The sequence below is a fragment of the Cyprinus carpio genome, chromosome A18 (assembly GCF_018340385.1).
Source record: "Cyprinus carpio isolate SPL01 chromosome A18, ASM1834038v1, whole genome shotgun sequence".
In the NCBI taxonomy this organism is placed as follows: Eukaryota; Metazoa; Chordata; class Actinopteri; order Cypriniformes; family Cyprinidae; genus Cyprinus; species Cyprinus carpio.
Genome location: NC_056589.1, coordinates 23233302 through 23247556, shown reverse-complemented (window position 1 = coordinate 23247556; position 14255 = coordinate 23233302). Strand labels below are relative to the sequence as shown.

Sequence of the window (14255 nt, the reverse complement as noted above, 5' to 3'; positions counted from 1 at the left end):
AAAATGTAATACTTCAACATTATTATTTTTTTCCCTGTTGACATCACCACAAAGGCAGAGAGTATTAGCTAATAGAGATTGCATACTTGCATTTGCTTTGAAAACTTGCTTTCAGTCTGGCTTCATTCTGGTATGTAGCATTCAAGATTGAATCAGTTCCCGTCCTCACTTTTTTTTCTTGTTGCATATCCTGCTTCACATGAAAATACATTACGGAAACAAAAGGGGAATTCTGAAATGGAATTCGCGTTAACATTTTACAGTAACTTAACATGAAAATCTTTTGCTCCACCTCTGAAATGACTTTACTTTTTGCATGACATCACCAGGTTCTCTTATTTTATTGTCCTCTTTTTTTTTTTGTCCCTTTTCCTCCAAAAACCTGCCAAAGAATGTTTTTGTGATCCAGACATTTTCTCATGGATAAACCCATGTCCCATCTTTTTATCTTGTTTTAAAAAATATTTGTGACACTGTGGAAGTACAATGACTTGCAAAGGCATTTCATGTTGACTTGATGTTGGTACTATATATTAATTAAGAGATCAGTGTCATTATTTTAGTGGTTACTTACATGTCTGTACTGTTTTGTTTTTTATAATTCTTTTCCAAAAAGGCCTTGTTGATTTTTATGAGAGCAGATTGTATCGCTAGTCCAACTTTTGCAGTAAAATATAGCCTACTGATATTTTGTTCTTGTTGTTTTGGAAAATTTGGGAACCAAGGTCATTTTCATGCAGTTTTTTTTTTTTCACATCTGAAATGGATAACTGTGTTGCACATGAAAAATTCAGTTCTGTCATTTTTAGATCTGAACTTTTCAAGGTTAGCTGTCATTATCGACAGATAAGTGCGTGTCTTACCGTATTTGCCAAAGCTGTTTTCCAGGAAACATTTCTTGGTTGAGGCGAACAAAAAAGCTTCCTCGTAGCAGATTGAATATTGATCATCCAAACAAGCTGGGTTATTTGTTTGTTCTGCATTGACACAGAGGAACTTGTGGTTATTTTTAGTCTTTGTTTCAAGTTTAAGTCACTTTTAGTTTCAAGGCAACTTTTATACCAGCCCTGACTGATATCAGGAGCACAAAAAACAGACCTCTTGCATTTCACTTCTGCATAGAGAGTGTATTTTCCAGAACACTGTTAGTACTGCATGTTCTTGCTACTCAACTGAAGTTTGCACACAGTATGGCTTCTAAGCAATTAAATAAAACAAACTGCTTTTGAAACTGCTACCATATCATTTATTCCCATCCTTTTTTTCTCTCCTTCAGCCATTGCTAGCCATAGTCCTAATGAGCAAGATCATCGCAGAGAGAAGTTGAGTCATGGATGTAGACTCAGTAATAAGAGCGTCGCTGGAGTAAATGGAAGAGTTTCAGGCCGACGGCCACCACTGCATCCCAAACCACAAGGTATGGATAAATGCACACAATATGCACAGACACATAAGTCCTTCCAAAATTCCACAGAAATACATGCTAACTCATCTACGGTGGTATATTGGCATTTATGCTTCCGTGAAGAACCTTTAATATCCCTGAAAACTTACCATTGCACAAAAGCTTCTTTATAATGGAAGATAATAAACTCCCTATTATAAGTAAATACACACCACAACAAACAAATAAGAAATCCCTCTTCATATTTCCTTAAAAACACTACCCTAAGATTCTACGTTGTCATTGCTCTGCATATTTGCTGAAAAGTATTCAGAGCATCTACTGCGGATATGATTCACAGAAAGGCATCAAGTTCCTCTTTCATAAAAATCATGTAAAATTAAAGGCAAAAAGCCCACTGACATAAACCTCAAAGACCACACTTAGTGAATTAGAGATGTGTGAAATGAGAGGAGTAGCCATAATTTATATCGGGACAGACAGGATGGAGCCCTGAGCTCTGCAATCTCTCCACCATATCAAACTGACTTAGATCAGCTGTGATTTGCTCTCTGCAGGTGGAGACAGACTCTTTGGCTTCCAGATACACTTCATCTCACCTTTCCAAATATTATCAGCTTCCATCGCAATATACTAAAGCTACACTGCCACCTTGTGGTGACCATGGGTGTCCAGTCCTTCTCTTGGAGGGCCAATATCCTGTAGAGTTTAGCTCCAACTAGCTCCAAAACACACTTTTTTGAAGGTTTCTAGTGAGTCTGAAGATTCAGGTGTGTTTCATTGGAGTTTGAGCTAAACTCTGCAGGGCTGTGACCCTCTCTGCAATAAACCAAGTGGTTCCTTAAAATCAACTTAGGGGATTTCCCACATATATGTTCTGTTTGGGCACTTTGTTTTACACTTCCTTACATGCGATTAAAGGTGCAGTGAAAGCTCCAGGCCAGTTTGCCTTTAAGCAAGACATTTAACTTCACGTGATCCAGGGCACTCGTCCCTGTAAGTTCATGCTGCTTATGCCACTCTAGTGACATGACGTGGAGATTGTGGAGCCTGATTCCACTCACCCTGGTCATGTAATGATATTCTTGGACCGTGTGTAATCAGTAAATATCGGTTTGTTACATTAGCATTTAAACATAATCTGCATCCTCTTTGTGACTTTTCCTGCAGTGCCTCCTAAGCCAGCACACCTTCAGAGTCCGGTGACGGAAGTCTCCTTTCCTCTGGCTGCTGGAACATCACCCATCAATCCCAGCATGGAGGGGGGAGGAGTAGGAGGAGCAAAAGGCAGGGGCCTAGTGTCCAACCTCATCAGTCACTTTGAGGAGAACAGGTAAACTTGGGATCAATATCTACCTCTCTTTCCTCTGATCATTGATATGTATATACTGACATACTCTGACATAAGCTCATTGATCTTGTTTGCTTTTGCAAAGGTATACCTTCTAGTCGCTTTGGACAAACACGTTTGGTTGATGATCAGACATATATTCATGTATTCTACCCTTACTGTAGTTTACAGTTAAGGAAGTTTGATTATAGTGTTAATTTCTCATTAGTACACACTACTCTTCAAAAGTTTGGGTCAGTAAGAATTTTTAAAATGTTTTTGAAAGATGTCTCACCAAGGCTGCATTTATTTAATCAAAAATATTATTGCAATTTAAAGTAACTGTTTTTATGTATTTAAAAATAAGTTATTCCTGTGATGCAAAGCTGAATTTCTTTGATGCTCAAGAAACGTTGCTTATTATTAATGTTAAAAACATTTGTTTGGAAACCGTGATGCTTTTTTTTCAGCATTCTTGAATAGAAAGCTCAGAAGAACAGCATTTATGACAGAAAATCTCTTGCTGCATTATAAATGTCTTTACTGTCTCTTATGATCAATTTAGTGCATCCTAAGTATATATAAAAGTAAATATATATAAATAAAAGTATTAATTTTGTACGATATATAGAGGGAAATATTTTGAAATCAGCGTTAGCTGTGTAATGTGTTTAAATTACAGTAAGGAAATGTCTTTCCTGACATTACACAGGAAGATCAAAAAGCAGAAGCTAGTTTTACTTTAACGTTCTATTCAGTGTTTCTCAAGCATTGTGCAAAGAACTGGTTTTGTATGAGACATTTACTGTTGTGTGTGATAAAATTTTAACACAGGAGGTAAGACTGATTTATCAATATATGTCTAGCCATTGTTTCTTCACTGTTAGCTCGGGCACAACCATATTGAAAGTTCTTAAAGAGCAATTCAAGAAAGTGAAATGATTTAGACTTTTTCATGGCTCATGCCTTACTCTACAGTATGTTTTACTGCTGCCAACAGAGCTGTTCAGTCATTTGTAGGCCAGCCTGGAAGGCTAATTCACCAAGGCCTCCCTCTGGAATTTCTAATGGGTTTTAAGAGTAAAATAAGATCTCTGGTTCCCATTATGTGAAGAGACTTTCACATTGTGTTCTAAAACATAAATTACACACTGTCATGAATTTAGAAATGATTGAATTATTTAAAAACATAGGTCGCTAACAAGTTGCTAAATATTCAGTGCTTGTCTTATTTGTCAAGCACATAAACCCACATCCTTGTAGTAGTTATGTAGCTTATGTTTTTAAAGCGTACAGTGCTTTCGAAATTCAAGGCATGACTGTATGTAAATATTCTGTAGCAAAACAATTGTGAAAGTCTCTTAAAGTCAAATAAAGAAGTGTGAAGTCTGCACACTGAAAATTAATGCTCCAGAAGAATTTAATCAAGCAACGTTTCGACCTTCAGGTCTTCATCAGGCACAATGATTCTCTTAAAGTAACATGAAATTCCCAGTATACTATATTATTGGCAAAAATGTTTTTTTTTTTTTTTTTGTGATTAATTATGAATGCATTTAATTATTTATTTAACAATGGTGTCTTCTATCACATTGCTTTTGCTGCTGTTTTATGAAATAAGCCTCTTGAGGCAGTGTATTACTGTTTTTTTTATGGGTTTAAACACTAATAACTCCCCTTAACCATGATGAATTCAGTGTAAAGCATTTGTTTTTCTGCATAATACTCATTAACTTCATCTGCTATAAATCTGTAGCTCAGCATCGGTGTAGTTCACATGAAATCATATGGCCACCGTAAAAAAATAGATTGACCATTAACCTCAGTTCCTCTCAAATAAACCCCTGCGAGCCCTTATCCTGTTTTGCCTGCTGGTCTAGTGCCATTGTGTTGTGTGTGGGTCAGAATCTGTGCAGGAATTCATCCTGTAAGCTCTGGAGCTAAGGGAGAGCGCTCGGGTTGATGGGGTAAACCGGGGTCTGATAACTCCTGCAGCTGTCTGGCCTGGGCCAAATACTTATAAATGCTGACCGAAGAGCTGTGACCTCAGACAACTGCAGGGGGTTGGTTTACAACCTCATGGGAAAAAACAATGAAATCCATACCACCCTACTTGTGTGGTTTCACTTGATAGTTTAATTTTGTTTTCCAGAAATGCCTTTTTGTAATTGCATTTCATCATACCAGATTACAAAGACTTAGCTTTTGTTCTTTGCACGGGACAGATTTGAAATGTTTTGAGTCATGCACTCAACAAAATATTAGATAGCACATATTAATCCATCTCAGTGGTCCAGAGCTCAACGGCATATTAATAGCAGTCTATAATCTGGAGTGTTCACTTTGGTGCTCTGTACCCTCAGATCCATATCTCCATTCTCTATCTCACAGGAAACGCTATCTGATCTAGAGGGCAGGTGGGCCGTAGACAGGGAAACAGCTGGAGGTGCAGGATATCTCTGTGTGTGTGTGTGTGTGTGTGTGTGCATGAACCACAAAGCCTTATATTGTGGCTTAATTTTGTTCGGTTTATGCACGCTTGTGTGAAGTTATGAATGGGTCATGTTTTTAGAGTTTACTTATGTGGAGTTTTGATGATTATGCACAATATATCAGTGATGCACAATATATCAGTGACCATATCGCCAATATTATAATTTTTTTATTTTTCATTCAGTATTGGTCTGAATAAGAAGCAAAGATTGATTTTTTTCCCCAATTTTTTTCTATATCATATTTTAAGCTAAATAATTATTCATAATTATTATAATATTCTAATGCCTGATTTTACACGTAAAATGCTTTTACAGAAGCAATAAGCTAAAATTGGGCTTTACAATTGAATGCTGTTTAAAAATATTTATCATTGGTATTGTCACACTTTCTATTTTGTGCATCTCTTTTATTTATTGTTCATCAGTCAAAAAAGTATTCTTATTACACGGCACTCTGGAATGCTTGATTTTGATTGGTATATGTGACATGCAATATCATTTTGAGCCAGAAGTAACAATGAGGCATTTGTTTACATTTGTTAATTACATGGTTAATTACATTCGTTAACGTGAACTAACAATTAAAATCATTCTGAAGCATTTTTTATTCTTAATGTTAATTTTGACATTTATTAATAGATTAATAAAATTAAAAGTTGTATTTTTGCATAAAAATATATAAAATATTTTTTCTGAACAAAGTGGCTCATCTTGATGTCTCATAGTAAAATAATTTCAGCTCAAATCAATATTTCATGTCCATTTATTTACTTAGTAAGCAGCCATGTAATAAGTGGGATCCTGTGCAGTCATCCGGTCATTATCACAAAATAAACCCCTTTAGGGTGATAAAAAAATGACCAGACTGTCTGGATGGACTGTATATGATCGCTTGCATATTTTATAGTTTGCTCCCACTGTTCCTGAAAGACTGTCTCACTCTCTTGAGTGTGTAAATGTGTGTTCTTGCATGTTGGCATGTATTCTGAAGTAGGGCAGCCGTGTCTCATGGGATACTCTGCAGCCGCATTCTACCTCTCCTCACCCTCCCTGTTCCTCCCATCCTCCTCTTTTCCTCCACTCCTCCCATGACCAGCACATTCACACATCCCCTGCAAGCACACACATTGCCGCCCCACAAGACACAGGAAGTTTGTTCAACACTTTGTTTAATAGCATCACATTCACACAAACGACACGTCTTTCTCTGCTTCTCTGCATCTTTCTCTTTCTGTTCACCAACTCTGTTAGTGGTAAAAGTTCTTTGACTCTGAAGAAGGTGACCTTCCTCTACTCTCTCTGTCTCTCTCTCTTGCTCACAGTCACATAGACAGTCGGAGGGAGGGCGCTCCTCTGAAGCAGGTCAGCAGATCTCCCAACTGCAGCCCGGCTCACAAAAACTACCAGAGACAGACGGAGCAGCCCACAGACACCAGCTCTGCTGTGAACAGCGAACATCATGCTGTCAAACCCCCCAATGGGGTTCTAAACCAAAAGAACAGAGAACAGGACTGGAATCAGGACATGGACGGAATTACGCAGGACACCGTTCCGGTCGAGGGGATAGACAGCCAGGGACTGCTGAATGGAGATGCCAGCGATGAGGCTAAGAAGGAAATTATGGACGAGGACTGTGTAGACCCGCCTCACACTCACATAGAACAGGCTGAGGAGGAGAAGAAAGAGCCGGAGCAGGATGACGTTGTAATGAACAGCATCCCAGAACAGAAGGTAAGATGTGAGAGGAAATTTTGTCGTATTCTGCAAAGATCCGCTCCGATGTTGTCTGTCTGTGTGAGTGTGAGTGTATTAATGGAGTCAGCAGTGACACTGACACACAGTTATTTGACACCTCAATGTGCTATCCCGTCTGCCAGATTTACATGCTGACGTTCACATTAGAGACTTTTTTTTGTTGTTGTTTTCTTTAACCTCCCATAGACTTACAGGCCAGGTCTTCATTTCCTCTGAAGAAAACATTGCAGATGGATTAACACTTTCAGTTTTGTTTTTGAAATCTCATAGATTTCTAGGTAGGCTTAGTCTGATGAAAAAATCTGTCATTATGGTACACTTACGCACTCAAAGAGTGTAGTCACAGCTAAAGGGTGAAAATAGCTGCTATATATTGCCAGTATGAATTAAATATATATTTTTATCAAGCAAATTAATTGTATTTAATGGCATCCTTCCACTAGACCTGGGGTGTGCAAACTTTTGGGCATGAAGTGCCATTTTTCTGGTTAACCACTGTGCCCTCCAAACAGCTCAGAATCTTAATGCAGAATCTTAAATATTTCGGAAACATTTTTTATAAATTGTTTTTTAAACTTTTCAAAATTAGCTTATTTAAATGTTTAAATGACACTTTGAATAACAGATTTTCAGTGTGGCCCTACTGAACACATTGTATGTGAATGTTGTTGTTCACACAACACGTCATTGTGATTTGTGTGTGGAATATACCAACTTCAAAATAACCAGCATTTATAGCGGTAATTTTTTTTATTGCTAAGAGCAACAAAAATGCAGAATAAACTATAAACTGTCATGTCCCCAATTGAGTAGTGTGACTGCAGCTAAATGGACTTAACCTCTGCGAAAGTACGGCGCAGCATTGATCTGAAGCGCCTTGAATGCGCAGCGCTTGCGCAAATGGTTTGCCGGAGCCACGCACATCTGTAGACTAGTGCAGGTTAATTCTCACACATAGTTTTTATGGCTCCTAACAGGGTGTGTGACTATGAGGAATGATTACCTCAAAATGTATGTGGGAATGCAGTTGTCCCTAAATCTTGCATGCCAGTGATTATCCCTCTGTGTGCCGATGTTGGCACATGTGCCACAGGTTGCTGACCCCTGAACTAGATGATATGGTTAGCTTTTTTTTTGGTCACTACATAACTTACATACTTCCATTTGAGTTATTTTATCATTTATCAATTATTTTAATGGTGTTACATTTAAATTAAATTAAAATGTTCTTTAATAAAATGTATGACCGATTTTCTGTGAATGTGAACATGTGTGAAGCTTCAAGAATACAGACCATCCATCCTCTGCCCACACCAGTTCCTCTTTGATTGGCTTAACTTGTTTCCTTTTAGCCATCCTTTCATTTCCTGTCCTCTGAAGTACGTTTCAACAATGAGCTTCTTTTGAATTGCAGTCAGCTATGCCAAAGGCTGGATGTATTGGAAGTTAGCTTGGTTTCTTTCATCAGCTAAGTGTTGGAGGGTGTCCCCAAAATAGTTCAAAGGTCATTCATGTGAGCTGAGGTTGTAGATTCTGATAAGAAGATAGACTGTGTGTCTTCAAAGTGCTGACAGGCAGATAGCAGCACTGTTTGTGGGCAGTGTACATCAGGAAGTTCCTTTAACAGACCTCAGCGTGTACAGCGTGTGCATGCCAGTGGATTTTCATTTGTGTATGGGTGTGATAGAGAGAAAGAAGGGAGAAAATGTTATGGCAAGGTGAGGAATGTAGGTGGAGTGGGAGTCAACCTCTGAATTGGCTTTGCCCTTGACCCTTACGTTCAGAGCTCTGTTTCCCTTCAGCCATGTGAACTGCTGTGCTGAGCTGGGTGTCACACCAAAGAACATCTGAAGTGTTAGTTCCCTCTCAGCATAATCCAACAACAATATCTAGTATAATTTAAGTTAAAACGAGCCCAAAGCTCAGAATTTTAGACTATCTGAATTATTTGTAATGCCTCAAGAAGAGCTGCCAAGGGAAGAAAAGTTTGAAAGCAAACTTTTGTGAAGTAAAATGAACTTTTCATTTTCCATTTTTCACTTTAAAGGGTGAATAGAGGTTATATTCCTCCCCAAAAAATATAAGGAAAAAATTAGAAGTTATATTTTGCTAAGAGATCATTATTTATGCTATTTGAACAAAATAAATCATATTACTGTTTGTAGTAATGCTTTTATTTATACTGTTTGTAATTTTTGTAGATATTTTATGCACAATATAGTTGTTTGGTTTTTTTTTTAATGTCTGTGTTAAATATGACATTATTAACCATTATAGATCTTTAAACATCAACATTTTCATGAAACGTCAGGCCAAAGAGACAGACAAAGATATAAAAAATGTTTTTTTTTAAATATGTTGATTTGCATCCGATAAAGTATTCAATGTTCATATTCAACAACTTTTGTTTAGGAAACCAATGAGCAGAAACTCTACAAGATAGCAAATGAACTTCTGCAGACAGAGAAGGCTTATGTTGCACGACTCAACTTGCTAGATAAGGTAAGTGCTCATATGGGTATGCATACTTTTTTTGCTTTTTTTATAGACTGACCAAACTCTTGCGAGACCCTGAGTTTGAAACCAGTACTGTTCAGTTAAAGATAGTAGATCATACATCATCTAATTCTGGCTCTGCAGGTGTTTTATGCCAAGCTGATAGAAGAAGCCAGAAAAGACACGTTCCCCATGGATGTGGTGAAAAACATATTTTCCAACATCTCTTCCATTCATACCTTCCACAGCCAGTTTCTTCTGCCTGACCTGGAAAAACGCATGGGAGAATGGTAAGACATTCCCACTCTCTCTTCGCAGACATTGTTTTGGGTTTAATCAGTAGGAATATTGTCTTAATGCTCTGAGATTTTTCCTCCAGGACGGCAACACCTCGCATTGGGGACATCCTACAGAAACTCACTCCCTTTCTAAAAATGTACGCTGAATATGTGAAGAACTTTGATCATGCTATGGATCTGCTGAAGCAATGGACAGATCGATCGCCTCCATTTAAAGCCATCATTCTGGAAATCCAGGTGATCATTGATGTATATAGTCTTAAACTGCAGTTTATTACTTTCAATAGCCAGATTTAAAAATATATATTTTTAAAACTCTAAATAAAAAAAAAAAAAACAGAACATTTTTATTATTAATTAACAAGGATGTTGGTAGATTTCAATACTGATTTAAGGGAGAACTACCACAGATAATTTCAAAATAGCCAAATTACATCTGATTTAAAGGGATACTCCACCCCAAAATGAACATTTTGTCATTAATCACTTACCCCATGTCGTTCCAAACCTGTAAAAGCTTTGTTCGTCTTCAGAACACAATTTAAGATATTTTGGATGAAAACCTAGAGGCCTGTGACTGTCCCATAGACTGCCAAGTAAATAACAGTGTCAAGGGCCATAAAAGGTATGAAAGTCATCGTCAGAATACTCCATCTGCCATCAGACATGCAATCTGGGTTATATGAAGCAACGAGGACACTTTTTGGAAGCAAAGAAAACAAAAATAGCGACTTTATTAAATAATTCCTTTGTAAACAGTCTCCTCTGTGTCTCTCCATATCACCGTATGCTGTGTATGCTCTTCTGTATCATCCGAGCCACAAGGATGCTCTGTTTTCTTTCAAATCAAAGCTAAATACACATACAAACAGAGCATCCTTGTGGCTCGGAAGATGGCATAATCTGACGGCAGATGGAGTATTCTGACAATGACTTTCATACCTTTTATGGACCTTGACACTGTTATTTACTTGCCAGTCAATGGGACAATCACAGGCCTCCCGGTTTTCATCCAAAATATCTTAAATTGTGTTCGGAAGACGAATGAAGCTTTTGCAGGTTTGGAACAACATGGGGGTAAGTGATTAATGACAAAATGTTCATTTTGGGGTGGAGTATCCCTTTAATCAGTCTGGCATTTATTGCTTTACTCTTTCTGGATATATCTGTTTGTTTTTGCCTTCTTTAGTGTTTGTAGATTTATGTGTGTATGTTTGTGTGCTTAGCGTCAAGAAGCATGTGGCAGTCTGTCGCTGCAGCACCACATGTTGGAGCCTGTTCAGAGAGTGCCACGATACGAGATGCTGCTCAAAGACTATCTGAAGAAACTTCCTCAGGATCACATAGACCAGCGGGATGCTGAAAGTGAGTTCAAGAGTGAGCAGATTCCCAAACCAGAATTAAAACATGACCTTTCCTAAATGTAAAATCCTTGTCTTTGCAGAGTCTTTAGAGATTATCGCCATGGCTGCCACTCATTCCAACACCGCCATTAGGAAAACAGTGAGTGTTTTTCCTCTGCTGTACAACTGAATCTCTAGATTACGTCTAACAATTCCTTTTCTAAAAGATACAGTTCAGTCACTTACTCAATAACTCTGACTCTTCTTTCAATAACATCTTCAAAAAATGGATATTTAAGATTGTTTTGTGGTCTTTCTCTTTATACTGTCTTCTGTCTCTCAGGAAAACCTTAAGAAATTGCTGGAGATTTATGAGATGCTGGGAGAGGAAGAGGACATTGTGAACCCCTCAAATGAGTTAATAAAGGAAGGTCATATTCTAAAACTGGCAGCTAGAAACACTTCAGCCATGGACAGATATCTCTTCCTGGTATGGACAAGTAACTGTATAGCAATACATTGACAAGTACAGTAGCATTTGGCCATGTATTATCTTAAAACTCTTTTTCCCACAGTTCAACAACATGCTACTGTACTGCGTTCCCAAGTTTAGCTTGGTGGGACAGAAGTTTACGGTTCGCACACGTATCGGGATTGAAGGCATGAAGGTGATGGAGACGTACAATGAGGATTATCCTCACACCTTTCAGGTTTCCGGAAAGGAACGGACACTGGAGCTGCAGGCCAGGTACAGAGCGGACCATCTGTGCTTGCCATCTTTCTAAAAGTGCCGCCGTTTATGATGCATACTGTATATCATTCAATATAGGTTGTATTTAATGGTTGCCTTAGGGTAAATAGTTTTAATTGTTGCCTTATTACAGCTCTGAACAGGATAAAGAAAGCTGGATAAAGGTAAAAAAATGCAATATCAGCTGTTACTTGCTGATTATTATCAAGTCACTGGAAGTCCATTTTTAAAATTGGCTTCATTTGTGTTTTAGGCATTCCAGGAAACAATACACATCTCTCTCCAGAAAAATGAGACCTTTAAGTCAGCTTCCAAAGATGTGGAGGAGATAGCGGTCAGTATGTGTTCGTAGAAGTGTAATATTCACCTGGACTATGTTCTAAGAGACAATATTTTTTAAATATTATTGAAATGAACAATTAAATGACAAATATTCAGTTATTTAAATTGTTCAAATTAATAATTAAATTAAAATGATTAAATAAGTTAAAACAATTAAATATTTAATTATGTTTGTTTGTATATGTTTTTATCATATCATGTCTATATTTCTGTGTAGGAACTTAAGATATCAGAGCTGGGTAAAAGAGCCCCTCGTTGGATCCGAGACAATGAGGTGACCATGTGCATGAAGTGCAAAGAGCCCTTTAACGCCATCACACGCAGGAGACATCACTGTCGGGCCTGTGGATACGTAAGCGGCAGCAAACCAAAAACATTTGTTTGAAATCGCTTTTCATGTGCTGAAATGTCTGTTTCATTCAGGTGGTCTGCTGGAAGTGTTCAGAGTACAAAGCCACTCTGGAATATGATGGGAATAAGATGAGCAAGGTGTGCAAAGACTGTTTCTGCATCCTGACAGGCCATATAGACAGTGAGGAGAGGGAGGGCAAGAAGAAGGGCATTCTAGAGGTGAGTTCAGGATCATGTGACCTGAGGTTAGAACTGCATTCTGTAATGTATCAATTACCACACGCTGTACTGTCAGTAAACAGGACATCATATAACCTTTATATATATACATATATACAGTTACGGAAGAAAATGCGACGTCCACGAACTGTTGTGGTGAATTCATCAGCGGTAAGATCGGTCGGTAACACTTTATAATAACTTGCAGTAACCAGTCATTAACAAACATTCAGTACTGCTGAACAGATCGGCAATTGATGTATATTCATAAATATTTGAATGTTTCATTTTTAACAAATGTACATGAATTCATGATCTGTTTAGCTTAATATTATTAATAAGGTTTATTATAAAGTGTTACCATTGGTACCCTTTATGTTTTAATGTTCTGGTTTGGTAACACTTTAGAAGGGAGAGCAAAGCAACAAAGCTTTTTTACAAAAAATTTAAATACATTTGTGAAGTAATAGTTTTGCTTGTTCCCTGTTCTAAATTGTCACTTTGTGTATCATGGAAGCAAACTGACTCTTGATGAAATGCTCTTACTTATCATAATTACTGAAAAACTGAAACTTACCCTGTTCTTTGGCTTTTTTTTTTTAATTATTATTCACTTTCAGTGAATGTCAGATTCATATTTCACATCACAATTACAATAAAAATAGTAAATTACATTTTCCATAAATTAAATGAAGCCTTGTTATTGAATCCATATATTTTAGTTTTGTCATTGTTATTTGTTATTAACAGGATGATTGTCATTACAATATTATTTGATTAGATATTTGATTATTGAAATAAGCAGTTTAACAAATACTTTAATGAAGCATACATACTTTACAGTATTTACAATTTTTACTCTATAGTATAAATTAGGGCAATGCTTGGACCATTTTTTTTTTTCCATGTTTATTTAAGCATATTATTCTCTTTTTTTTTCTCATTTCTGGAATGTGTCTGCATGTTTTACTATTTAGTTTTTAATTTTTATCTGAATATTGGAATTGTAAATGAATCATAAGTAAGATAATTATAACAAAACCAATATATAATGAAGATACATTGTAAATACACACACACACACACACACACACACATATATACATGTATATCCTTAGGATTCTTTGGGAAAAGAATTTCTTTTCATGTTGAAGTGAAATATGACCCGGACAGGCTTGACAGGCTTCATGAAATTCACGCTGCCATCTCATACAGGAGTGATGAAGCATTTATACTACTGTGCTAAACTTCACTTCCTTCTCCTCACAGATTGAAGCTGGTCAGTTCTCGGGCAACAGTATCATGTGTGGCTTCCTGCAGTACTGCGAGAAGAACAAGCCCTGGCAGAAAGTCTGGTGTGTCATTCCTCAAAAAGAAGCTCTAGTTCTCTACTTGTACAGAGCACCTCAGGTCAGTGCACTTTTTTTCAAACTGAACTGTCTTATTTCTGTTCCTGCACAGCACTTCCC

At 37.3% G+C, this 14255-nt stretch overlaps 1 protein-coding gene across 6 annotated transcripts in view; it reads left to right on the top strand.

The window, feature by feature from the left end:
* Positions 1-14255, top strand: part of LOC109104912 (FYVE, RhoGEF and PH domain-containing protein 4-like) — a 43272-nt gene that overhangs the window by 25448 nt on the left and 3569 nt on the right. For 5 of the 6 annotated variants that reach the window (XM_042775512.1, XM_042775513.1, XM_042775514.1 and 2 more), the window contains 15 exons: positions 1277-1417; positions 2576-2738; positions 6553-6961; positions 9398-9487; positions 9626-9771; positions 9861-10017; positions 11007-11145; positions 11225-11283; positions 11467-11613; positions 11699-11871; positions 12008-12038; positions 12128-12208; positions 12434-12568; positions 12640-12786; positions 14056-14196. In XM_042775512.1, coding sequence (XP_042631446.1) covers positions 1277-1417; positions 2576-2738; positions 6553-6961; positions 9398-9487; positions 9626-9771; positions 9861-10017; positions 11007-11145; positions 11225-11283; positions 11467-11613; positions 11699-11871; positions 12008-12038; positions 12128-12208; positions 12434-12568; positions 12640-12786; positions 14056-14196 — 2159 coding nt within the window. Of the gene's footprint in view, positions 1-1276; positions 1418-2575; positions 2739-5162; positions 5182-6552; positions 6962-9397; positions 9488-9625; positions 9772-9860; positions 10018-11006; positions 11146-11224; positions 11284-11466; positions 11614-11698; positions 11872-12007; positions 12039-12127; positions 12209-12433; positions 12569-12639; positions 12787-14055; positions 14197-14255 lie in introns of those variants that run through there. The other variant, XM_042775516.1, reaches the window with a different exon arrangement.